Source organism: Rhinoraja longicauda, chromosome 1 (genome assembly GCF_053455715.1).
Source record: "Rhinoraja longicauda isolate Sanriku21f chromosome 1, sRhiLon1.1, whole genome shotgun sequence".
Taxonomy (NCBI): domain Eukaryota; kingdom Metazoa; phylum Chordata; class Chondrichthyes; order Rajiformes; family Arhynchobatidae; genus Rhinoraja; species Rhinoraja longicauda.
The window spans coordinates 16,318,055-16,345,010 of record NC_135953.1 but is presented as its reverse complement, the minus strand read 5'-3'; the positions used below and the strand labels follow the sequence as shown (position 1 = coordinate 16,345,010).

Here is a 26,956-nt window from a genome sequence, read left to right as displayed (position 1 = left end):
CAGAAGATAACTGCAGGTGCTGTTACAAATCGAAGGTATTTATTCACAAAATGCTGGAGTAACTCAACAGGTCAGGCAGCATCTTGGGAGAGAAGGAATGGGTGACGTTTCGGGTCGAGACCCTTCTTCAGACTGATGTCAGGGGGGCGGGACAAAGGAAGGATATAGGTGGAGACAGGAAGATAGAGGGAGATCTGGGAAGGAGGAGGGAGAAGTCGATGTTCATACCACTGGGCTGCAAGCTGCCCAGGCGAAATATGAGGTGCTGTTCCTCCAATTTCCGGTGGGCCTCACTATGGCACTGGAGGAGGCCCATGACAGAAAGGTCAGACTGGGAATGGGAGGGGGAGTTGAAGTGCTCGGCCACCGGGAGATCAGTTTGGTTAATGCGGACCGAGCGCAGGTGCTCAGCGAAGCGATCGCCGAGCCTGCGCTTGGTTTCGCCGATGTAAATAAGTTGACATCTAGAATACCTTTCCAGGGTGGGGAAGGTGATATCCCTTTGGGTTGCCCTGCGGGTGAACGGAAGCCCTCCAGATTGTGACGGTGCGTTCACGTGGCGTATCCCTCGGGTGGCGAGAGACGTGGAGCCGCCAAGCTAACACTGCCCCACCTCCTTGTCCCCCGCTGCAGGCTCAGTTTGTTCACTCGGCCCTGGGAGGCATGTTGTTCGGCAGCGCTGCGACCACTCCCGGGAGCAAGGAGCTGAGACGTACCACACCTCCGCCTGCCAACTCGCCGCCTACCATCACCACAGCGGCACCCCCTGGGTGAGTCATCCTCTGCCGCCTTCTGGAGATTAAAAAATGTACTTGTTTCACACTGAAGATTAATATTTAATTTCAGAGTGATCCTCCACCAATTGCATATTGGGCTGCCACTTTTCCTACCAAATACAATTTCTACGTGTGTCTTAGATAGAACTGCAGATGCTGTTTTAAATCGAAGGTAGACACAAAATGTTGGAGTAACTCAGCGGGACGGGCAGCAGCTCTGGAGAGAAGGGATGGGTGACGTTTCGGGTCGAGACCCTTCTTCAGTCTGAGGTCGGTCTGAAGAAGGGTCTCGACCCGAAACATCACCCATTCCTTCTCTCTAAAGATGCTGCCTGTCCCGCTGAGTTACAATTTCTATGTGTTAATTATTGTAAATATTTTTATTATATTATAAATATAATTCCTGAATAAATATTTATAAATTATTTCTATTGTAGGAAACTAAGCTTGGATGTAAGGACTTAGTTAACAATAGACAATAGGTGCAGGAGTAGGCCATTCGGCCCTTTAAGCCAGCACCACCATTCAATGTGATCATGGCTGATCATTCACAATCAGTACTCCATTCCTGCCTTCTCCCCATACCCACTGACTCCGCTATCTTTAAGAACTCTATCTAGCTCTCTCATGAAAGCATCCAGAGAATTGGCCTCCACTGCCTTCTGAGGCAGAGAATTCCACAGATTTACAACTCTCTGACTGAAAAAGTTTTTCTTCATCTCTGTTCTAAATGGCCTACCCCTTATTCTTAAACTGTGGCCCCTGGTTCTGGACTCCCCAACATTGGGAACATGTTTCTTGCCTCTAATGTATCCAATCTCTTAAAAAACCTATATGTTTCAATAAGATCCCCTCTCATCCTTCTAAATTCAAGCGTATACAAGCCTAGTCGCTCCAGTCTTTCAACATACGATAGTCCCGCCATTCAGGGAATAAAACCTAGCACGCCCTCAATAGCTAAAATATCCTTCCACAAATTTGGAGACCAAAATTGCGCACAGTACTCCAGGTGCGGTCTCACTAGGGCCCTGTATAACTGCAGAAGGACCTCTTTGCTCCTATACGCAACTCTTCTTGTCATAAAGGCCAACATGCCATTCGCTTTCTTCACTGCCTGCTGTACCTGCATGCTAACTTTAAGTGACTGATGAACAAGGACACCCAGATCTCTTTGTACTTCACCATTTCCTAACTTGACACCATTCAGATAATAATCTGCCTTCCTGTTCTTTCCACCAAAGTGGATAACCTCACGTTTATCCACATTAAACTGTATCTGCCATGCATCTGCCCACTCACACAACCTGTCCAAGTCACCCTGCAACCTCATAGCATCCTCCTCACAGCTCACACTGCCACCCTGTACTTAACTGTACTAAACTGTGTCCTTCCTAGGTTAATGTAATGGAGTTTGAGTTTTTTTAATTGTCACGTTTATCATGGTGCAGTGAAAAGCTTTTGTGTGCTGACCAGTCTGGGGAAAGACAATACATGATTACAATTGAGCTATCCATTGTGCACAGATACATGATAACGGGAATATCGTGATTAATGTTTAGGGTCAGATAAATCCAGTAAAGTTTAGTGTAGTTTATTTTAGTACTTGTGTATCATATCATCATATCATATCATATCATATATATACAGCCGGAAACAGGCCTTTTCGGCCCACCAAGTCCGTGCCGCCCAGTGATCCCCGTACATTAACACTATCCTACACCCACTAGGGACAATTTTTACATTTACCCAGCCAATTAACCCACATACCTGTACGTCTTTGGAGTGTGGGAGGAAACCGAAGATCTCGGAGAAAACCCACGCAGGTCACGGGGAGAACGTACAAACTCCTTACAGTGCAGCACCCGTAGTCAGGATCGAACCTGAGTCTCCGGCGCTGCATTCGCTGTAAAGCAGCAACTCTACCGCTGCGCGACCGTGCCGCCCATGTGTGTGTGCAGTAAAAGGCTTGTTCTGCATGCTATCCAGTCCAATCCTACCATACACAAATACAACATCTCCTGAAATAGCACACAGAAGATTTCTACAATCCAGTACTAACTTGCAACTTCTAAGTCTGTGAAAAGTCCGAGCTTGGCCTAGGGAGGGAGATCTTTTTTTGTCCTTTTTCCCGAGTTCCTCCAACTTGTCCATCAGCTCCTCTTGTGTCACTTGTCTACACTAAGAGGTCATTGGCCAATTAACCTACCTGCAGGTCTTTGGGATGTGGGAGGAAACTGGAACCGTTGGGGGGAAACATACAATAGACAATAGGTGCAGGAGGAGGCCATTCGGCCCTTCGAGCCAGCATCGCCATTCAATGTGATCATGGCTGATCATTCTCAATCAGTACCCCGTTCCTGCCTTCTCCCCATACCCCCTGACTCCGCTATCCTTAAGAGCTCTATCTAGCTCTCTCTTGATCACCGTGAGAACATGCAAGCTCCAAGTAGACAGCTTCCGAGGTCAGGATTGAGCCTGGATCTTGGGCTCCACCTGCAGCACATCTCCAATTCAACACTTGGTGCCAGCACTGTTTCTCTTCTTTTCTTCTCTTCCTTCCTTCTGCCGTTCTTTTTGGGAAGAGTTGAAGCAGGGAGAGTGAGATCCATTTGAGGGCCTTGTGTGAGGGTTGATATTTTGGTCACGGGTTCCATGCCGATGGGCTGTTTGCTTCACCTTCTGTTTTGATGTTTAGGGCTGTGAAGCAGACGAGGATGGGGGAGTCCCTGAGCGACGGTGGCAATGTTTCAGCGAGCGGCGGCGCGGACACCACCCGGCCAGACTCCAGCTCGTCAAATCTGCCTCTGGGGTCCCCACACGAAGCCGCCTGTGAGGGGGGTTTCTCAGGAGCGGGTGATTGCACCACACGACAGTCCTTGTCTGGGTTTGCCTCCAACTGCCCCGCACGCCATGCGATGCCTTTGCAGCCGCCAGCGCCGTTCCAGGCTTCAAGGCTGTTGGGGAAGGGTGAGGAAAAGAGGCCTGCCCCAGAGGAGACCTCCGTTGTCGTGACGACCGGGCCTGCGGACGGAGGCCCGGCGCTCCCCGGTGCCAGCGGCGGGTCGGGTGGGACGGGTGCGGCTCCGTTGTGCGAGCCCCCAGCGTTCAACCCCTCCGGTGACCTCCTGGGTGACGCCGAGAGCCAGCGACTTGCCGGGCCCGACCACGCCGAGGGAAGCCGCGGCCAGGCTTCGCCAATGGGGGCCGAGGAGTACGAGAGCGACGCGGAGAGTACGACCAGCGAACTGAGCTGCTCGTCTGGAGTCAGCTCCGAGCTGGGGTCTGACCCCCCCAGCCCCAAGACCTGGACCCCTAGTAAGGGGGAAGGAGGAGATCGACAAAGGAACACCCTGTTTAAAGCAAGCAGAGGCAGAGGTGAGCGCACTGTTTACTCTGGGCAAGTCGTACGGTCATACAGCACGGAAAGAGGCCTTCGGCCCAACTCGCCCATGCCAACTAAGTCACCCCATCCAAGCTCGTCTCATTTGCCCATGTTTGTTTATAAATCGTAGGATTAGGCCATTCAATCATGGCTGATCTATCTCAACCCCATTCTCCTGCCTTCTCCCTAAAACGCTTGACACCCGTACTAATCAAGAATCTATCAATCTCTACCTTAAAAATAACCATTGACTTGGCCTCCACAGCCGTCTGTGGCAATGAATTCCACAGATTCACCACCCTCTGACGAAAGAAATTCCTCCTCATCTCCTTTCTAAAGGTATGTCCTTTTATTGTGAGGCTACGGCATCTGGTCCTAGACTCTTCCACTATTGGAAACATTTTTTCCACTCTATTCTTTGATTATCCAGTAGGATTCAATGAGACCCTCCCTCATCCTAATAAGATTATTAAGGGGTTGGACACATGTTCTCAATGTTGGGGGAGTCCAGAACCAGGGGCCACAGTTTAAGAATAAGGGGTGGGCCATTTAGAACGGAGATGAGGAAAAACCTTTTCAGTCAGAGAGTTGTAAATCTGTGGAATTCTCTGCCTCACAAGGCAGTGGAGGCCAATTCTCTGAATGCATTCAAGAGAGAGCTAGATAGAGCTCTTAAGGATAGCGGAGTCAGGGGGTATGGGGAGAAGGCAGGAACAGGGTACTGATTGAGAATGATCAGCCACGATCACATTGAATGGCGGTGCTGGCTCGAAGGGCCGAATGGCCTCCTCCTTCACCTATTGTCTATTATCCTTCTGAACTCCAGAAGGTAATTTAGAGATACAGCGTGGAAATGGGCCCTTTGGCTCACCGAGCCCACGCCGACCATTCTGTATACTAGTTCTATACAGAAGGGGCAATTTACAGCTACCAATTAACCTGCACATCTTTGAGATGTGGGAGGACACCAGAGCACCCGGAGAAAATGCAGGTGGCAACAGGGAGAACGTACAAACTCCACACACAGACGGCACCCATAGTCAGGATTGAACCCAGGTCTCTGGTGCTGCGCCACTGGGCTGCCCAGGTACAGAACCTTGAAATGCTCCTTGTACGTTAACCCATTCATCCCCTGGAGTCAATCTCATAAACCTCCTCTGGGCCCTCTGTTGCGGTCGCTGGATAGTTCTTCATGCGCTGTCTGTACCCCAGAGTGACTCATGAGTCAAGAGTGTTTTATTGTCATGTGTCCCAGATAGAACAACGAAATTCTTACTTGCAGCGGCACAACAGAATATGTCAACACAGTAACACTGTAAACAATATAATAAATGGAAAAAAAATGTCTGTGTCTGTGTCTTTTTAAAAAAATTATTGTTTTCAATGTTTGTTATGTTGTTCATATGTGTGTGTATGTGTGTATATACCCTGAATTTTATTTTAATTTATTGTTTTCAATGTTTATTATATTTATGTGTGTGTATATATATATACACACTGGACTTTTAAAAAAAATCTTGTTTTCTATGTTTATTATATTGTTTATATATGTGTGTATATATTTTTTACATATACACACACACACACTGCACATTTTTCATTTATTATACTGTTCAGTGTCATGTTATATGTATGCAACTTTTTTGTTTAGTATATTTATATGTTTATGTGCACACATACGTACGCATAAAGAAACGGACAATTATGATGCAAAAGGACCGAAGCAATGCCAGTTGTGTTAGTGTATCTTGTTGTGTTTTGCAGCCAGCGCCTCGCAGTCGGTGCTGAGCGACGTTCACAAAGTCCGTGCCCTGCAGCAGACCGGCGAGTCCTTTCTGCAGGACGGCTCGTGTCTCGTCGTGGCTCCACACCTGCGCAAGTGCAGGGAGTGTCGCCTGGCCAGCTACCACCGCTACAGAGACGACAGAGACGACAGAGACGACAGCGACTCCTCTGTCTCCTGCAGGTTCTACCACTTCAGAAAGTGAGCAGCGCCTTTACCCGAAGCTGCCGTGCAATTGTTCCTTTATTTGTTGCTGTGATGCACCTTTCATTAACCCAGTCCAGGTTACTTTCCTCACTGTGTGGGAAGGAACTGCAGATGCTGGTTTACACCGAAACATAGAAAATAGGTGCAGGAGTAGGCCATTCGGCCCTTCGAGCCTGCACCGCCATTCAATATGATCATGGCTGATCATCCAGCTCAGTAACCTGTACCTGCCTTCTCTCCATACCCCCTGATCCCTTTAGCCACAAGGGCCACATCTAACTCCCTCTTAAATATAGCCAATGAACTGGCCTCAACTACCTTCTGTGGCAGCCATGATCACATTGAATGGCGGTGCTGGCTCGAAGGGCCGAATGGCCTCCTCCTGCACCTATTGACTTGCCGAATCTCTTTAAACTTCTAAGAACACAGGGAGGCTTGTGTGCTGCCTTCATGCTGGGCCTAGGATGGGTCGCCTGAGGTGTTAACACCCAGGATTTGAAGCTGCTAACTTTCTCCACTCAGGACCACCCTTAAGTTGCTGATAAGATGGTCCAGTTGCCTGGATAACAGCTGGGAGGAAACTGTCCCTGAATCTGAAGGTGTGTGTTTTCACACTTCGATACCTCTTGACTGATGGGAGAGGGTAAAAGAGGGAGTGACCCTGGATGAAGCTGGAGCTTGATTACACTGGAGGAGGCCTTGCCGAAGTAATGTGAAGTGTAGATGGAGTCGATGGACCATGTGGACCTTTTGGAATAGATTGGGAATAAATGTGTGAACAGTGGGCAAATCATGATCTGAAAAGATGGTGTCGGACGTTGAATAGTTGAGTTGTGTTTAGTTTGTTGCCACGTGTACCGGTGTATAGTGAAAAGCTTTTGTGTACGAACAATAGACAATAGGTGCAGGAGTAGGCCATTCGGCCCTTCGAGGCAGCACCGCCATTCAATGTGATCATGGCTGATCATTCTCAATCAGTACCCCGTTCCTGCCTTCTCCCCATACCCCCTGACTCCGCTATCCTTAAGAGCTCTATCCAGCTCTCTCTTGAATGCATTCCGAGAATTGGCCTCCACTGCCTTCTGAGGCAGAGAATTCCACAGATTCACAACTCTCTGGCTGAATTTTTTTTTCCTCATCTCAGTTCTAAATGGCCTACCCCTTATTCTTAAACTGTGGCCCCTTGTTCTGGACTCCCCCAACATTGGGAACATGTTTCCTGCCTCTAACGTGTCCAACCCCTTAATAATCTTATACGTTTCGATAAGATCTCCTCTCATCCTTCTAAATTCCAGTGTATACAAGCCGAGTCGCTCCAGTCTTTCAACATATGACAGTCCCGCCATTCCGGGAATTAACCTAGTAAACCTACACTGCACGCCCTCAATAGCAAGAATATCCTTCCTCAAATTTGGAGACCAAAACTGCACACAGTACTCCAGGTGCGGTCTCACTAGGGCCCCTGTACAACTGCAGAAGGACCTCTTTGCTCCTATACTCAACTCCTCTTGTTATGAAGGCCAACAGGTGGCGGAAAGACTACACGTGGTTACGATCGAGCCATCCAGAGTGTATAGATACATGACAAAGGGGATACTAGCTCAGGATGCACTGAAGAGGTTGATGCCCATTATAGCTCTGCAGGTCGGTGACGTTTGATGCTTTGTCGTTCCAGGCTGTATTTTAACAAGCACGGAGTGCTGCGTGCAGAAGGATTCCTCTCTCCGAACCAGTACGATCCCGAGGCCATGAGGCTGTGGATGCCCTCTGATACTGAAGTGGATGGCTTGGATTTGGACACCTCCAAGTACATCTTAGCCAACATTGGAGACCACTTTTGCCAGCTGGTCATGTCCGAGAAAGAGGCGCTGAAGTTGGTGGGCCATTGCAGTACGTATCTCGAACCTTTGCTTTCCATTTTGCCCTTGCTCCTTTAGACTTTAGAGATACAGCGTCAGTAAAGGTCGTGAGAGCAGGAGCAAGGACGACCGTTGGCTGAAAGAAAGTAAGTGTTAATTGAAGGTAAAAGTCCGTTTAAAAAGAGCGCCAAAGGGGTGCTAGCAGTCAGTCAGTGAAGCGCGTACCTCCAAGCTCGTCAGAGGAAGGCAGGATAGGAGTGAGCACGTGGATTGGCTGATTAATTAAATTAGAAGTCTGGTAAATTGGCCAGTTAGTCAATTTAGTGACTGATATAAACAAGGCTTGCACAAGGGGTGCGGTCCTGTCGAGGGAAGTGCCCTGTGAGAAAAGTGCGAGTCTTTGGCTGCGCGTCTTCGGCGAGGAGGCTGAGGTGGAGGTTACACTTCCGAGTGGATTGGAGGGTAGCTAATGTTATCCCACTTTTTAAGAAAGGAGGGAGAGAGAAAACGGGAAATTATAGACCAGTTAGTCTGACATCGGCGGTGGGGAAGATGCTGAAGTCAATTATAAAAGACGAAATTGCGGAACATTTGGATCGCAGTAACAGGATCGTTCCGAGTCAGCATGGATTTACGAAGGGGAAATCATTCTTGACTAATCTTCTGGAATTTTTTGAGGATGTAACTAGGAATATTGACAGGGGTGAGCCGGTGGATGTGGTGTACCTCGACTTTCAGAAATCCTTCGACAAGGTCCCACATAGGAGATTAGTGGGGAAAATTAGAGCACATGGTTTTGGGGGTAGGGTACTGACATGGATAGAAAATTGGTTGGCAGACAGAAAGCAAAGAGTGGGGATAAATGGGTCCCTTTCAGAATGGCAGGCAGTGACTAGTGGGGTACCGCAAGGCTCGGTGCTGGGACCGCAGCTATTTACAATATACATTAATGACCTGGATGAAAGGATTAAAAGTACCATTAGCAAATTTGCAGATGATACAAAGCTGGGTGGTAGTGTGAACTGTGAGGAAGATGCTATGAGGTTGCAGGGTGACTTGGACAGGCTGTGTGAGTGGGCGGATGCATGGCAGATGCAGTTTAAAGTGGATAAGTGTGAGGTTATCCACTTTGGTGGTAAGAATAGGAAGGCAGATTATTATCTGAATGGTGTCAAGTTATGAAAAGGGGACGTACAAAGAGATCTGGGTGTCCTAGTGCATCAGTCACTGAAAGGAAGCATGCAGGTACAGCAGGCAGTGAAGAAAGCCAATGGAGTGTTGGCCTTCATAACAAGAGAAGTTGAGTTTAGGAGCAAAGAGGTCATTCTGCAGTTGTACAGGGCCCTAGTGAGACCGCACCTGGTGTACTGTGTGCAGTTTTGCTCTCCAGATTTGACGAAAGATGTTCTTGCTATTGAGGGCGTGCAGTGTAGGTTTACTAGGTTAATTCCCGGAATGGCGGGACTGTCATATGTTGAAAGACTGGAGCGACTAGACTTGTATACATTGGAATTTAGAAGGATGAGAGGGGATCTTATAAGCATTTTGTGAATATAAGATTATTAAGGGGTTGGACACGTTAGAGGCAAGAAAAATGTTCCCAATGTTGGGGGAGTCCAGAACCGGCCACAGTTTAAGAATATGGGGTAGGCCATTTAGAACGGAGATGAGGAAAAAAAAAATCAGTCAGAGTTGTAAATCTGAGGAATTCTCTGCCTCGGAAGGCAGTGGAGGCCAATTCTCTGAATGCATTCAAGAGAGAGCTAGATAGAGCTCTTGCGGATAGCGGAGTCAGGGGGTATGGGGAGAAGGCAGGAACGGGGTACTGATTGAGACTGATTGAGAATGGTGGTGCTGGCTCGAAGGGCCGAATGGCCTACTCCTGCACCTATTGTCTATTGAAACAGGCCCTACGGCCTACCGAGTCCGTGCCGACCGGAGATCACCCTGTGCTTCCCTCGTGCTCTCCTGCACACTAGGGATAATTTACAAATTACAGAGGCCAATTACGGAGCACCCGGAGAAAACCCATGAGGTCACATGGAAAACGTACAAACTCCATACAGACAGCACCCCTAGTCAGGATCAAACTCGGGTCTCTGGCGCCGTAAGGCAGCAACTCTACCACTGTGCCGCCCCAGTGAAGCTCCTGAGGATATAGACGGGATACGACGTAAGAAGTTTAGATGGGGACCTTTTTCACCCAGATAAATTAATACCTGCAATATATGCTATGGGGCCTTCTTTGGAAAGTGAACCAAAATGTCACACACGTGACCAGGCGTCATCACATAAAGTGATACATTAAGAAATTCGTATGATATTAATCATATTCGTTGCTATTTTCCTACCTACAGAGCTATAATGCATGCCTGATAAGAGATAGCTTTTTAAAATTCACAGAGTTTGTAAGATAAAACTGAGATAAGAAAAATGCTTCCGTGTGAGGTCACACTGGTGAGTCATATTTGGCCTCTGACTCTAAACAAACATTGTCAGCGTAACATATAAAAATTTCACTTGATAAACTTCGACATATACAAGTCATATATACAGTACAAAGCAATATACCTGAAATGCTTTCAGAATTACAAGAGATGTATTCCACAATTTTTCACGTTTTTTTGGTCACGCACGTGACTAAGAATGGCCCAGTGGGATTGTGGTGGAAACAAAGTCACTGAGAGCGTTTAAGAAGTGTCTAGACGTACCCGGATCGCCCAGACATAGATGTCTATGGGCCAAGTGCAGGTTGATGGCATCAATACGGTTTGGTATTCACTGGTCAGTGTGGACATGATGGATCGAGTGGCCTGTTTCCACGCCGTATGACTCTCAATTGCTGTGGCTCCTCGAGAGAAAAAATAGGGAGGGGGGGGTTCACGCAAAGAGTGGTGAGTAACTGCAATATTCTGCTGGAAGCAGAGTCACTGAGAAAGTTTAAATGTCTAGACATGCATGTGAATTGTCCAGACATAGATGACTATGGGCCAAATGCGGGTTGGTGGGATAAATACGGATTGGTGCAGGATAGACACAAAAAGCAGGAGTGGGTCAGACAGCATCTTGAGTAAAGGAATGGGTGATGTTTCGTGTCGAGACCTTTCTTCAGACTGGATTGTTGCTGGATGGTGGGATTAATAACCTGGTCAGTGTGGGTGTGATGGGCTGAATGGCCCGTTTACAAGCTGCGTGACTCTTAATAACTGACTCCTCAGAAAAAATAGCCTGGAAGCGTGCGGTTCGAGGCATTCGGGAAATGTGCGATGCCTGTGAGACGACTCTCTTCAACTTCCACTGGGTTTGCCCCAAGTGTGGCTTCGGGGTGTGTCTCGACTGCTACAGGATGAAAAAAACCAACCCTCCCCAAGGTAAGCTGGGGAAAACAAAACAGATTTTAGTCGTTGAACCCACGAAAGCTTCCAAGTTCATGTCATGGGAGCAAAATTAAGCCATTCGGTCCATCGAGTCAATGCCGCCATTCAATCATGGCTGATCTATCCCTCGCAACCCCGTTCTCTTGCCTTCTCCCCGTAACCTTGGACGCACTTACTAATCAATCTCCGCTTTAAAAATACCTAATGACTTGGCCTCCAGAGCCGTCTGTGCCAATGAATTCCACCGATTCACCACCCGCTCATGAAAGACATTCCTCCTCATCTCCTTTCTGACGCTGTGATCTCTGGTCAAGACTCCCACTAATGGAAGCATCCTCTCCACATCCACTCTATCCAGGCCTTTCACTATTCGGTGCGCTTCAATGAGATTCTCCCCCCCCCCCCCCCCCCCCCCCCCTCTTCCTTGAGGTGCCAGTGCAGGATCCTTTACCATGGCGGATATTGGTCAAAGGTTGCTGCATGTAGAGTTCCCACCCACTGGATCAGGAGGCCTTACCCCAGTATGCAAGGAACTGGAGATGTTGGTTAACATCTTTTTCACACAGAGGCTGGTGGGTATATGGAACGACTTGACAGAGGAGGTGCTTGAGGTGGCACTATAACATTTAAAAGACATTTGGACCGGTATATGGGTAGGACAAGTTTAGAAGGATAAAGGACTAGTGTAAAAGGGGGCATCTTGGTGGGCATGGGCAGGTTGGACTGAAAACCGTGTTTTTGTGCTATGTATCTCGATGACTCTATATCTGGACCGCACTGCCAAAGGAGGAGGTGGAATCAGATGTGCTCACTAAGTTTCAGACATTTAGACTGGCACTTAAATGGGCAAGAACTGGATAGAGAACTAACGGGGGGGGGGGCAAATGGGATTTATATGGATGGACTGAACAGTTGGCATGGATATGTTGAGCTAAATGATCTGTTTTTGTGCTGTGCAACTGATTCTATCTTTGATGCACAGATAGCAGAGAGGAGATCTTTTGGTTTAAATGTGCCAACGGGCAAGTGCATGATCCAGACAAGCTGATGCCCACACAGATTATCCCTGGTTCAGGTAAGCAGCTGTTCGTTCATTAGCTTGACGTTATTTTGAAGTTTGATTTATTCTGATGGGGACCTCTAATTTTTAGATTCGAGATACAGCGCGGAAACAGGCCCTTCGGCCCAGCGAGTCCGCGCCGACGAGCGATCGATACACTACCCTTCACACGAGGGACATCTCAAAGTCATCTGGATTTGTGGGTTAATTGTCCTCTGTAAAAATAGTCCCTCGTGTGCAGGGAGTGGATGCAAAAGTGGGCTAACGTAGAAGGTGTGTGAATGGGTGAACAACAGTCGGCATGACCTCGATGGTCTGCAGGGCCTGTTTCCAAGCTGTATCGTCGGCATGACCTCGATGGTCTGCAGGGCCTGTTTCCAAGCTGTATCTCTAAAACTAAATGACTGAAACTAGAAAGCGTGCTTTGGACTGCTGCCATCTTTCCTGTCCGCTCCTGCGGGTAGCAAATACTCTGCTGCCATGTTGTATTTGAGGGGATGGGGTAGGGAGACAGTTCATTAATTCAGTCCTTGTACGATTGCAATCGCTTTAAATCACTGCTCCTGTGCTTTTTTTTTTTGTTCCTTTCGGTCCAGCTCTGTATCAGATTGGAAATATCGTACATTCTGTGAGAGGAAAATGGGGTATAAAAGCCAACTGTCCTTGTACAGCCAGAAAGAACAAGCCCTTGGCCAAGGTGCCCTTCACCACCGAGGCAGCACAGGTATGTGATGCGCCAATTAAGTTTAACATATTCACTAATTCGGTGCATTCAGGCATGGCTTTTTATTTTTAACTTAGCGCTGGTGTTTCAGTTTGATTCTGTGATACTTCCGCGAAAGCACGATTCACTGTGGGTCGGAAGGTCGAGAGTTCGATACCCACTCGGGACATGGCTGCTGATCACATGGATAGTCCAGTGTCATTACGTTTATTCCTTTTTGGATACAGCGTTCAGCCAAAGTGGCATCGTGTATGGAGACGCAGCGGACTGCGGGTGCAGGAATCTTGAGCAAAGCACACAGTGCTGGTCAGGCAGCACCTGTCAATAGTCAATAGACAATAGGTGCAGTAGGAGGCCATTCGGCCCATCGGGCCAGCACCACCATTCAATGTGATCATGGCTGATCATTCTCAATCAGTACCCCGTTCCTGCCTTCTCACCATACCCCCTGACTCCGCTATCCTTAAGAGCTCTATCCAGCTCTCTCTTGAATGCATTCAGAGAATTGGCCTCCACTGCCTTCTGAGGCAGAGAATTCCACAGATTCACAACTCTCTGACTGAAAAAGTTTTTCCTCATCTCAGTCCTAAATGGCCTACCCCTTATTCTTAAACTGTGGCCCCTTGTTCTGTTCTGTCAAGGGTGTGGGAAGGAACTGCAGGTGCTGGTTTACACCGAAGATAGACACAAAATGCTGGACTAACTCAGCGGGACGGGCAGCATCTCTGGGGAGAGGGAACGGCCCGATACGGAGCAGTCTGTCCTCGACAGAGGCCTCGCGTTTGTTCGCCCACCCCCAGCTCAGCCACTTCCAGCTCCGCCATTACGTAGAGGCTTTCTCCCAGTGATGACTCCTTCACCCGTCTCCACCGGTCCCCTCCTCTTGGACTCCCCCAGACGGCCTTCTACTCTCTTTAGACTTCTTCATTTCTAACTGCCGGCAAAATAAGAGTCTGAAGAAGGGTCGTCTCCACCCGAAACTTCTCTCCCGAGGTGCTGCCTGACCCGTGGAGTTACTCCAGCATTTTGTGTCTACCTTCAGCATCTGTCAAGGGAATGGACAGACTGCTGCATCAGTCTGAACCTAGCACAGTGCAGCACGGGACCAGCGGGCAATGTTCCCCCAACAGGGGAATGGGGCTGAGAGGGAGAGATAGACCAGCCATGGTTGAATGGCGGAGTAGACCTGATGAGCCGAATGGCCTAATTCTGCTCCTATCACTTATGAACAGGTGCTTTGGCCCACGATGTCAGTACAGAACATGATGTCAAGTTAAACTAATCTCAGCCTGCACGTGATCCGCACCCCTCTATTCCCTGCACATCCATGCGCCCGTCTAAAAGCCTCTTGTATGCCACGATTGTCGTTCCCCATACTTACTGCGCTTGAAGTCAGCAGCGCGAAGTCAGTCTGAGAAAGGGCCTCAACCCGAAACGTCACCCATTCCTTCTCTCCAGAGATGCTGCCTGCCCCACTGAGTTACTCCAGCATTCTGTGTCTACCTTCGGTGTTAACCAGCACCTGCAGTTCCTTTCTACACCCTTGACAGGTGCTGCCTGACCAGCACTGTGTGCTTTGCTCGTAAACCAGCACTATGTGCTCTTAAACCAGCACTATGTGCTCTTAAACCAGCACTATGTGCTCTTAAATCAACATCTGCAGTTCTTTCCCACACCGTCTGACTAAAGATATTTCCCCTCGTCTCCTTTCTAAAGGAACGTCCTTTTATTCTGAGGCTGCACCCTCTGGTCCTAGACTCTTCCACCAGTGGAAACATCCTCTCCACATCCACTCTATCCAGGCCTTTCACGGGGTTGTACTTTCATCTAAACAATATAGAAAGCGGAATATCTGTTTGGTTTAGTTTAGAGTAACAGCGCGGAAACAGGCCTTTCGGCCCACCGGGTCCGACACTGACCAGCGATCCCTGCACATTAACACTGCCCAACACAAACTCTCGGGACAATTTTACATTTATACCAAGCCAATTAATCTACGAACCTGTATGCCTTTGGAGCGTGGGGGGGAACTGAATATCTCGGGGGAAAAACCTACGCGGAGAACGTACAAACTCTGTACAGACAGCACCCGTAGTCAGGATTGAACCCGGGTGTCTGGCGCCGTAGGGTAGCAACTCTACCGCTGCGCCACTGTGCCACCCCTTAGAGGGGAATGACCCCCAGGGGTTCCTGCACTCTCTGCCCAATCCCTTTCCTGGTGCTGACCAGGAATGGGCCATTATGGAGCAGTTGGTGCAGATTCAGAGGGTTGCAGGTTTGAGAGAGACAAGACTGTTTAATCCCAACGTCTGCAGCTCATGGCGCATGCTGAGTTACTCTGCATTGTTAAACGTGCCCCCTCAGCTCCGGTGCTGACGTCTCCTCTCCCTCCTTTGAGTTGCTTCGGACGTCCGCTGAAACTGGTTGGTTGTGTGGTGAGGACCGAGGTCGGGATCTCGAGGTGGATGGGCCGCATCGCTGAGAACGGGGGGGGGGGGGGGGGGGGGCAGCAAGAACAAAGGGGGGCCCAACATTGGGGGAGGGGCTGCCAAGAACAAAGGGGGGGCCGGCATTAGGGGAGGGGCGCAGCAAGAACAAAGGGGGGGGCCAACATTGGGGGGCCACCAAGAACAAAAGGGGGGCCAGCATGGGGTGGGGGAGGAGGGGGTGCTGAGAACCAAGGGGGACCAGCATGGCGGGGACGAAGAACCGATGAGTGCTTTGTAACTTCGTCGGCACCTTTGCGGCATCTCTTTCGTGCACTTTGCAAAAAACAAGGAATGTCATTGCGCCTAGCTCGGTGCAAGTGGTGATAAAGTATCATCATCATCGTCATCATCACTTGCTTGCGTTGCAGCAGCCAAGCAACAGTGCAGCCTCGGCCCCAGCGCAGAGCGGCGACGGAGCAGCAGCCTCTGAATGCAGTTCCACCCCATGCGTGCCTGCTGCCGGGAGCGGTGCAGCTCCCTCCCATGCCACGGCGACAGCCTGGAAGAAAGAGGATTCTCCCTTCAGCTGGATGATGGGCCTGACCAAAGGCAAGGACGAGAGTCAAGGTGAGCGTTCCACTTTCACATGCTCTTCCTTTGAGTTTTTTTTTTGTTTTTTGGAGAAGTACGGCACGGAAACAGGCCCTTCGGCCCACTAGGTCCATGCCGACCAGCGGTCACCGGGACTATCCGACGCACAAGGGGACAATTTGCAATATTTCTTTTTTTTAATCAAGCCAATTGACCTACAATCGTGTACGCCTTTGGAGTGAGGGAGGAAACCGGAGCACCCGGAGAAAACCCGCACGGTCACAGGGAGAACGTACAAAATCTGTACAGACAGCGCCCGCAGTCTGGATCGATCCAGCGGCAAAAACCCAGGTCCTATTCTGACTACCGGTGCAGTCTGTGGTGTACGTTCTCCCCGTGACCGCATGGGTTTTCCATGGGTGCTTTGGTTTCCTCCCAAACTCCAAAGATGTGCAGGTTTGCAGGTTAATTGGCTTTGCTAAAGATTGTAAATTGTCCCTGGTGTAGGATGGTGCTAGTATGTAGGGTGATAGACAATAGACAATAGGTGCAGGAGGAGGCTATTCGGCCCTTCGAGCCAGCACCGCCATTCAATGTGATCATGGCTGATCACTCTCAATCAGTACCCCGTTCCTGCCTTCTCCCCGTACCCCCTGACTCCGCTATCATTAAGAGCTCTATCTAGCTCTCTCTTGAAAGCATCCAAAGAACTGGCCTCCACTGCCCTCTCAGGCAGAGAATTCCACAGGTTTACAACTCTGAGTGAAAACGTTTTTCTTCATCTCCGTTCTAAATGGCCCACCCCTTATTCTTATACTGTGGCCCCTGGTTCTGGACTCCCCCAACATTGGGAACATGTTTCCTGCTTCCAGCGTGTCCAATCCCTTCAATATGTTTCAATAAGATCCCCTCTCATCCTTCTAAATTCCAGCTGGTCAGCATGGGCTGAAAGGCAGGTTTCTGCACTGTAACTCTAAACTAAAGCATATCAACTTTAGGTGTACTTTATATAACTTTAGGTCAACTTTATATATAAATGTATGTATTTTGAAATTGGTGATAATAATGATACAGACAAGTCTTCATCAATCTATTTTAAACATCCATCTTTTACCTTGAAGCTACAACCTTTATGACATGTCCACCCTGGGAAGAAGCTTCGGACTATCTGCCCTATCTGCCTCTCATAATTTTATATCCTTCTATCAGTTCATCTCTCACCCTCTGCACTCCAACCTCTCCATACACTCTGCACTCCAACCTCCCCAAGTAATACACTGTAATTGTCATGGTTACCGGTGTTCAAAATGAAGCAGATGACACGGAGAATTCTTCAAGAAGTTAAAAGCCTTTATTTGCAAACAACGGCTGGAACAATCAGGATGTCAACCATCTGACTGCCCTGACTGTCCACTTAGTACATTGGGCAGTCTATGTTTATAGGATTATTCCAACCCTTATCTTCTTTACATTACCTCATACCCACACTCCTTTCTTCAGTCATTCATTTCTTTGCAGTCACCCGTCTGTCCCGCCACCATTAAATCCCATTCAGTGATTTATCTGTATCTCAATGCTCACATCCCTTCATACTTCGCCTCCCTTGTTTCCCTGCTAGTCCATCCCTCACATCCATCCATCACCCCAAGGCCTATGTCTTTCCTTACCTCTTCTCTTACCACTATTACCTTTCACCCAAATGTGACAAGGCAAAGAGATAATGGTGTACAGGCAATCCCTAAGTAAAAGGTTACCAAAGTAGGAATGCCTAAGGATTAAGTCTAAGGAATAAGGGATCTAAGGACTGCTAACTGAGGAATAATGCCAGGCTAACTGAGGAATGCCTAAGAGTACACATGCTACACAGTTAACACTTGAATATCTGAATAGTTACAATGTGTATGCTGCACAGTTACACTTGAATGTCTGAATTTCATGCACTATACAAAATATATACTCCCATATAATCCAGGCATCATAATGGTCTTCTGAACTCTCTCCAAAGCCACCACATCCTTCCTATAATGGGGTGACCAGAACTGCATGCAATACTCCTAATGCAGCCTGACCAAAGTCCTGTACAGTTGCATCGTGACTTCCTGACTCTTACGCTCAATGCCCCGATCAATGAAGGCAAGCATTCCATCTGCCCTTTTCATCTTTCTTATCTCGTTGCGTTGTCACTTTCAGAAAGCTATGGACTTGGACCCCAAGATCCCTCTGAACATCAACGTTGTTAAGGGTCTTGCCATTAACTGTATACCCTCCCCTTATGTTTGACGTTCCAAAGTGCAACACCTCTCACTAGCTTGAATTAAACTCCATCTGCCAGTGCTGCGCTCCTTTCTGGAGCTGATCTATACTCCGCTGTATACTTCAACAGTGTTCCTTTCCGTCCGCAGCTCCACCGATTTTGGTGTCACCTGCAAACGTAGTAACCGATCCACCCGCAGTTATATCGCAAACGACAGAGGTTCATAAGTTACATAGAAACATAGAAAATAGGTGCAGGAGTAGGCCATTCGGCCCTTCGAGCCTGCCCCGCCATTCAATGTGATCATGGCTGATCATCCAGCTCAGTAACCTGTACCTGCCTTCTCTCCATACCCCCTGATCCCTTTAGCCACAAGGGCCACATCTAACTCCCTCTTAAATATAGCCAATGAACTGGCCTCAACTACCTTCTGTGGCAGAGAATTCCACAGACTCACCACTCTCTGTGTGAAGAAATGTTTTCTCATCTCGGTCCTAAAAGACTTCCCCCTTATCCTTAAGCTGTGACCCCTGGTTCTGGACTCCCCCAACATCGGGAACAATCTTCCCGCATCTAGCCTCTCCAACCCCTTAAGAATTTTATATGTTTCAATAAGATCCCCCCTCAGTCTTCTAAATTCCAGCGAGTATTACAGGAGCAGAATTAGACCATTCGGCCCATCAAGTCTACTCCGCCGTTCAATCATGGCGGATCTATCTCTCGATCACGTTCCCCAACCTTCTCCCCATAACCCCTGACACCCGTACTGGTCACGAATCTGTCCATCTACTCCTTACAAATATCCATTGACTTGACCTCCACAGCCATCTGTGATAATGAGTTCCACAGATTCACCACCAGCTCCCAGCACAGGTCCCTGCAGAGCGCCATTGGCCACAGCCCTCCAGCCAGAGTAACGCCCTTCCACAACAACCTTCTGTCTCAAATGAATAAGCCGTTTGGAACTTTGCCCTGCTCCGGCGATCTAGACAATGCTGGCAGCTGACTGCACAAATAATAAATCGCCCCATAAATGTTACAATGCATCCCAAAGTCCTGGAGTGATAGCCAGAAGACTTCTGCGATATGCCTGAGCTTTGCTCTTTATTAATAATTCAGATGTATAAATAGCTTGATTAATTTTCTTTTAATTGTAATTGTGAAATGTTGACATTGCAACTTTGGAAGGTTAACCCCTGGTGTGGGATTTAGTGGCTCATTGGCACTCTCTGGTGGCGGTTGTGATATCGCAAGGTTCACCATGTCCATTGAAACCCTGGGTCTTTCCTGGGGCATGTTTACATCTCCTCACTTTTTTTCCCTACTCCAGCGTGCCAATGTTTCCCATTTTTTTCCTGAGATGCTGCCTGACCCCCTGAACCAGCATCTGCAGTTCCTTTTTTATTACAGTAACAGGGTCGTTTGGCCTACTGAATCAACCATTTACACTAAAACCCTTTCTATCCTCCCTGCATTCACATTAACTCCCCCAAAATACCTCTTTTGTGCACTTTGTATACAAAAACATGTACCTTGCTAGGTACATGTGGCAATAAAATATCATCATCATCAGAATCTACCAGCCCCCTAACAAATCTGAGGCAATTTACAGAGGCCAACTAACTGACCAGCCCGCAGGTCTTTGGGAAGTGGAGGGAAACTGGAGCACCTGGAGGAAACCCTTTCTCTCGCAGGGAGAACGTGCAAACTCCTCGCAGCCAGCACCGGAGGTCAGGATTGAACCCCTGTTGCTGGAGCTGCCAGATAGCGGATTTATTAGCCACGGCACCATCCCTCTCGGTTACTACGAAGATAGTTTTGGGAAGATTTGATTTATGGCCACGTAACTTTAACTAAATGTCACATCCAAAACAGATCAGGTTTTAAATTTGCTGCCCATAGAAAATACGTCAAATCTAGAAGATGGGATTCCTGTACAACACAGGGATGGGCCTTTCCTTGTCTGTGCCAAACATGAAACCAGGTTAAACTAATCTCCTCTGACTGCAAGTGATATATATATAATATATCTCTATTCTCTGCATATCATTTTCTCCAGGGAAAGCTGGAGTAACTCAGCGGGTCAGACAGCATCTCTGGAGAAAAGGAATAGGTGACATTTCAGGTCGAGACCCTTCTTCAGAGATGCTGCCTGTCCCACTGAGTTACTCCAGCATTTTGTGTCTACGGTGTAAACCAGTATTCCTCCTGCACAAGGAAAATCTATGTGGAAACTAGGAACTGTTGATGCTGGTTTAGCGGAAAGGGCACAAAGTGCTGGAGTCACTCAGTGGGTCAGGCAGCATCTCTGAAGAAGGGTCTTGACCTGAAATGTCGCCTATTCCTTTTCTCCGGAGATGCTGTCTGACCCACTGAGTTACTCTAGCTTTTTGTGTCTGTCTCTGGAGAACATGGATAGGTGATGTTGTAAGAGTTAATTCTGTGGAAACCATTTTGTGCTAATTATGGCAGACATTTTAAGCTGAATATGCTATTATACTAAAGACAGGCCCGTGGGAAGTCGACCTTCACGGTACCAGACACCTGCAGATAAGAAGTTGCTTCCCAAGGTTTAGAGGACTGGACATTCCAGTGTTCTGAACTAGATGCTATGGTGCCTCCTTATCGCACAACGGTGCCTCTCTAATCATTTTAGCTCTGCAACTCCTCTTTACTCCTGTTTGACTCCCTAACAATTAAAGGAGCTATATTATGGGAACTCTACTATGTTATTGTTAAGACTAGGTGACGTCATGTAACTGTGGAAAATTACTGAACTGTGGAAAATTACTGTATGTGCTTTTTGTGCTGCTTTGAGCTGTATAAATAGTGCCTGTATTCGGGGTATTCTTCGAGAGGACAGACGCAGGTGCTTGGGTGAACAACTATGCACTCAGGTCTCTGTGTCTTCTCCCACCGGTGTTAAAGTAAAACGTTTTGTTAACTGAGTCTTGTGTTCTTTGAATGATTTGATAGATAGGTCTAGGCAACTTTCACAATGTTTCAGGTGGTGACTATTAGGGCCAGCTACTCGTCTATCACATTAGCTCCAAGCTGCCGTTGCCATAGATTAGGTGGAACGATAGTTTCTGTCGCAAGCAATCACAATAACAGACACCTCCACGACGTTTAAATTAGTCGTTTTATTTGAAGTTGCAATATAACACACTGGCATATCGCTTGTCATCGACTTCTTATTGATTCACTTGGTAAAAATCTATATGCAACCTACCGTAATCTACGTAATTAATACGAACTGCCAGATCTATCTTCGGCAGAAATTTCTTACGGAACTTCTTGTCAGTAGGTTCTTCAACCGATTACACACCGGCTACTTCTTTTAGCTGAACCTCTATCAGCCGCTTCTTGGCTCGAACTGCCAAAAAAACGTCAAAGCTGGACGCTCTCTGACTCCGCCCAGCCCATACGTAAGCATAGCAATAACCACTTAGTGTCCAAAATACAAAGTAATATAATAAAATGCAAAGATAACTGATAAACGCAAAATGGCTCCTAAAGGGACCCTGCTTCAGACCGATTGGGAGGAGGGGGGTGAAAGCGGAGGGAGATCCCAGCTTTCTTTCCTCCCTCCACAATCAATCTGAAGAAGAGTCCCGACCCAAAACGACACCATCCATGTTCTCCAGAGATAGAAACATAGAAAATAGGTGCAGGAGTAGGCCATTCGGCCCTTCGAGCCTGCACCGCCATTCAATATGATCATGGCTGATCATCCAGCCCAGTAACCTGTACCTGCCTTCTCTCCATACCCCCTGATCCCTTTAGCAAAAAGAGCCACATCTAACTCCCTCTTAAATATAGCCAATGAACTGGCCTCAACTACCTTCTGTGGCGGAGAATTCCACAGACTCACCACTCTCTGTGTGAAGAAATGTTTTCTCATCTCGGTCCTAAAAGACTTCCCCCTTATCCTTAAGCTGTGACCCCTGGTTCTGGACTCCCCCAACATCGGGAACAATCTTCCCGCATCTAGCCTCTCCAACCCCTTAAGAATTTTATATGTTTCTATATATGGTGACCCACCATCTTCCTACAGCATTTTGTTTGTGGTAGTCTTGTCAGGGAGATGTTTTGTGTGTGTGTGTGTGTGTGTGTGTGTTTCTCTCATTTGCAAAATCCTGGATAAACATCAACAGATCTATTGTAGACACGACTTTCCACAAATGCAGCCTGACCTGAATATTTTGAGCATTTTCTGTTTCTGTTTTGGCTTTGCCGTGCCGTATCTGCATTTTTTGGGGATACATTGATGCTTCATTTCCACGTCTCAAAAGTAAAAAAAATCCCATTCACTGAGTATTTTGTTGTACGATAAATCTTTACTTGCTTTTTTGTTTTGTCCCACGCTTGCCTTAACTTTCTCCACCCACCCCCTCCCCCTGAATCTTTCCACCAGGAAGCTCGCAGTCGCCGCCCTTGTGTAAAGAGACGAAGCCGCCCGGATTGTTTAACTCCTTGAGCACCTTGTCGAAGCCTTCGTCGTCACTGCAGACTTTCAACAGCCTGTTAACGCTGGGGCCGAGCAGCTGCAGTGCCCCCAGCTCGCTGAGGAACCTTCTGACCACCAGCTCGGGGAAGGTGAGACCTTTCAAACGCTGCTGACTTTACACTTTAGAGAGATACAGCGCGGAACACCCCTGTCCCCCGTCTCCATCAGTGGCGCGGATGTGCAGTTTACCAGGGAGTACAAATACCTTGGAGTGTACCTGGACAGTAAACTGGACTGGTCCAGGAACGCTGAGGCCCGGTAGACAATAGACAATAGGTGCAGGAGGAGGCCATTCGGCCCTTTAAGCCAGCACCGCCATTCAATGTAATCATGGCTGATCATTCTCAATCAGTACCCCGTTCCTACCTTCTCCCCATACCCCCTGACTCCGCTATCCTTAAGAGCTCTATCCAGCTCTCTCTTGAATGCATTCAGAGAATTGGCCTCCACTGCCTTCTGAGGCAGAGAATTCCACAGATTCGCAACTGTGACTGAAAAAGGTTTTTCCTCATCTCCGTTCTAAATGGCCTAACTACAAGAAGGGACAGAGCCGGCTGTGCTTTTTGAGAATGCTCCGCTCCTTCAACGTCTGCAGTAAGATGCTGCAGATGTTCTACCAATCGGTGGTAGCCAGTGCCATCTTACTTCGCTGCCGTGTGCTGGGGCAGCAGGGCGAAGGCCGCGGACGCCAACGGGATTAACAAGCTCACCAGGGAGGCTGGCTCCCTCCTGGGGGCCGAGTTGGATTCATGGGAGGTGGTCTTGGAGGGGAGGATGCTCCTCAAACTGTATTGTCTAGGATGCTCCGCTGTTTGAGGAGCATCCTGGACAATACAGCTCACCCCCCTCCATGACGCACTGGTCAACCTGAGGAGTACGTTCAGCAACAGACTGGTTCCACCAGGATGCAGTGCAGAACCCCACAGGAGATCGTTCTTCCCTGTAGCTATCAAACTTTACATTCCCCCCCCTGCCTTAGGGTAGACTGAGACTGACTCCTCCCCTTCCCCCCCCCCACCCCAATCTTTGTACATTCCCCCAAGCCTTTCTACTATTCACTTTAATTTCATGTATTTTGTGATTTTATGACTCTTGGCAGTTAAATTTCCCTCCTGGGATAAATAAAGTTGTATCGTATCGTAAACAGGCCCTTTGGCCCACCCAGTCCGTGCCGACTACAGATCATCCTGTACGATAGCACTATCCTACACACTCGGGACAATTGTACAATTTTTGTTACTGAGGCCTATTAACCTACTAACCTGTGCGTCTTTGGGGTGTGGGAGGAAACCGGAGCACCCGGAGGAAACCCACGGGGGGAACACACAAACTCCGTACGTACAGACGGCGCCCGCAGTCGGGGTCGAACCCGGGCCTCTGGCTCCGTGAGGCAGCAACTCTACTGCTCCTCCACCGTGCCGCCCCCAAGCTGCAGCGATCGTTCGGCCGAGTTGGGTTTTAATGTGTCTTCCCATTTCTCTCGCAGTCTGAATCTGGGCCAAAGAGCACGTCTAACCTGCTGGATGACATCTTTGCCTCGCTGGTGCAGAGCAAGCCGCCCGGTGACGGCGCCAAGACCGCGGGCAACGCCTGCGATTCCCGCGAGCCGCTGAGATCCGTGCCGGGGAAGGTGACCACCTTGGGCTCGGACACCCCTCACACCTGGTACTGCGGTGGCCGCGTGCTCTGCCTGCAGGACCCCAGCAACAAGAACAACTGGAATATTTTCCGAGAGTGCTGGAAGCAAGGACATGTAAGTGGGGCGGTCATCTGAACATCTTGCAGGGAGGGTCAGCAACAGGAGACGTGTGCAGGCACTGGAGGGAGATGGCCAGGTGAAGTCTAGTTTAGTTTATTGTCACGTGTACCGAGGTACAGTGAAATGCTTTTGTTGCGTGCTAACCAGTCAACCGAAAGACGATACATGATTACAATCGAGCCATTTACAGTGTACATGATACATGATAAAGGAATAATGTTTAGACAATATATTGTCAGTGATGATCAGCCATGATCACATTGAATGGCGGTGCCGGCTCTTAGGGCCGAATGGCCTACTCCTGCACCTATTGTCTATTGTCTAATAGACAATAGGTGCAGGAGGAGGCCATTCGGCCCTTCGAGCCAGCACCGCCATTTAATGTGATCATGGCTGATCATTCTCAATCAGTACCCCATTCCTGCCTTCTCCCCATACCCCCTGACTCCACTATCCTTAAGAGCTCTATCCAGCTCTCTCTTGAATGCATTCAGAGAATTGGTCTCCACTGCCTTCTGAGGCAGAGAATTCCAAAGATTCACAACTCTCTGACTGAAAAAGTTTTTCCTCGTCTCAGTTCTAAATGGCCTACCCCTTATTCTTAAACTGTGGCCCCTTGTTCTGGACTCCCCCAACATTAGTGCAAGGTAAAGCCAGCAAAGTCTAATCAAAGATAGTCCAAGGGTCCCTGATGAGGTAGATAGTAGTTCAGCACTGCTCTCTTGCTGGAGGATGGTTTGGTTGCTCGATAACAGAAGGGAAGAAACTGTCCCTCAATCTGGAGGTGTGCGTTTTCACACTTTTATCTCTTTTGCCTGATGGGAGAGGGGAGAAGAGGGAGTGGCCAGGGTGTGACTCGTCCTTGGTTATGCTGCTTGCCTCGCCGAGGCAGCGTGAGGTATAAATGGCGTCAATAGAAGGGAGGTTGGTTTGCGTGATGGTCTGGGCTGCGTTCACAATTCGCAGCAATTTCGTGCGGATGAACGCCAAGCGAGTAAATGGATTTCAACGAAGGTCTGAGAGAGGCTCGGAGAAAATAATGAATACCGTAAACCCTCGCAATAACGGGCCACAGAGGGGCTGGTGGTGTCCGATATTGCTGATTGGCCTCTATAACCGAGTTTGGGGGGGGGGGAGTGTAACCCAAGGCCATTAGGGAAGAAACGCGGCATTGTGAGGTTCAAACAAGTGGGTATTCACAGGCCCTGGAGTTGCAAGGGGCGTGTATTGCAGTTGAACGAGGGTTGTGAGGGGGGGAAAAAGCTTCTCTTAAGTGGTATGATCTGGAGTATGCCGCCCGTGTGTGTCATCAATGTTTGTGTATCCGTGCTGTACCTGTAAAACTAAAAGTTATGCAGAGGTGTAACGAGGTTAGAAACATAGACAATAGGTGCAGGAGGAGGCCATTTGGCTGATCATCCAAAATCAATACCCCCGTTCCTGCTCTTTTCCCCCATGTCCCTTGATTCCTTTAGCCCTAAGAGCTAAATCTAACTCTGTCTTGAAGATCTTAAGGATAGCGGAGTCAATAGACAACAGACAATAGTTGCAGGTGGAGGCCATTCAGCCCTTCGAGCCAGCACCGCCATTCAATGTGATCATGGCTGATCATTCTCAATCAGCACCCCGTTCCTGCCTTCTCCCCATACCCCCTGACTCCGCTATCCTTAAGAGCTCTATCTAGCTCTCTCTTGAATGTATTCAGAGAATTGGCCTCCACTGCCTTCTGAGTCAGGCGGTATGGGGAGAAGGCAGGAATGGGGTACTGATTGAGAATGATCAGCCATGATCACATTGAATGGTGGTGCTGGCTCGAAGGGTCGAATGGCCTACTCCTGCACCTATTGTCTATTGTCTTTTGAAAACATCCAGTGAATTGGCCTCCACTGCCCTCTGTGGCAGAGAATTCCACGGATTCACAACTCTCTGACTGAAAATGTTTTTCCTCATCTCAGTCCGAAATGGCCTACCCCATATTCTTAAACTGTGGCCCCTGGTTGTGGACTCCCCCAACATCGGGAACATTGGCATTGGCAGCCTCTCTGTGTGGAGTCTCAACCCAAGCCTCTCTGGTGTTTTCCCCCCCTTACCTCAGCCATAAACTTGACCCCGTCTCCTATTTCATATTCTGCCTTCCATTCGCAGTTTGCTGTCTGGGTGCAGAGGTGCGCTTGGATGCATACCTTGAATTGTGTATGAATCCATTTAATTATCACCCACTCCCCTGAGCATTGCCTGCTTGTTC

The 26,956-nt window shown here is 48.4% G+C and overlaps 1 protein-coding gene across 2 annotated transcripts in view; it reads left to right on the top strand.

Moving 5' to 3' along the window:
• LOC144599674 (lysine-specific demethylase 3A-like) overlaps positions 1–26,956 on the top strand; it is a 75,405-nt gene that overhangs the window by 27,273 nt on the left and 21,176 nt on the right. Inside the window, exons 8-17 of one of the 2 annotated variants that reach the window (XM_078410985.1) lie at positions 634–770; positions 3,472–4,151; positions 5,923–6,142; positions 7,824–8,038; positions 11,226–11,378; positions 12,367–12,459; positions 13,041–13,168; positions 16,029–16,224; positions 22,860–23,041; positions 24,439–24,705. In XM_078410985.1, coding sequence (XP_078267111.1) covers positions 634–770; positions 3,472–4,151; positions 5,923–6,142; positions 7,824–8,038; positions 11,226–11,378; positions 12,367–12,459; positions 13,041–13,168; positions 16,029–16,224; positions 22,860–23,041; positions 24,439–24,705 — 2,271 coding nt within the window. Of the gene's footprint in view, positions 1–633; positions 771–3,471; positions 4,152–5,922; positions 6,143–7,823; positions 8,039–11,225; positions 11,379–12,366; positions 12,460–13,040; positions 13,169–16,025; positions 16,225–22,859; positions 23,042–24,438; positions 24,706–26,956 lie in introns of both variants that reach the window. The other variant, XM_078410901.1, reaches the window with a different exon arrangement.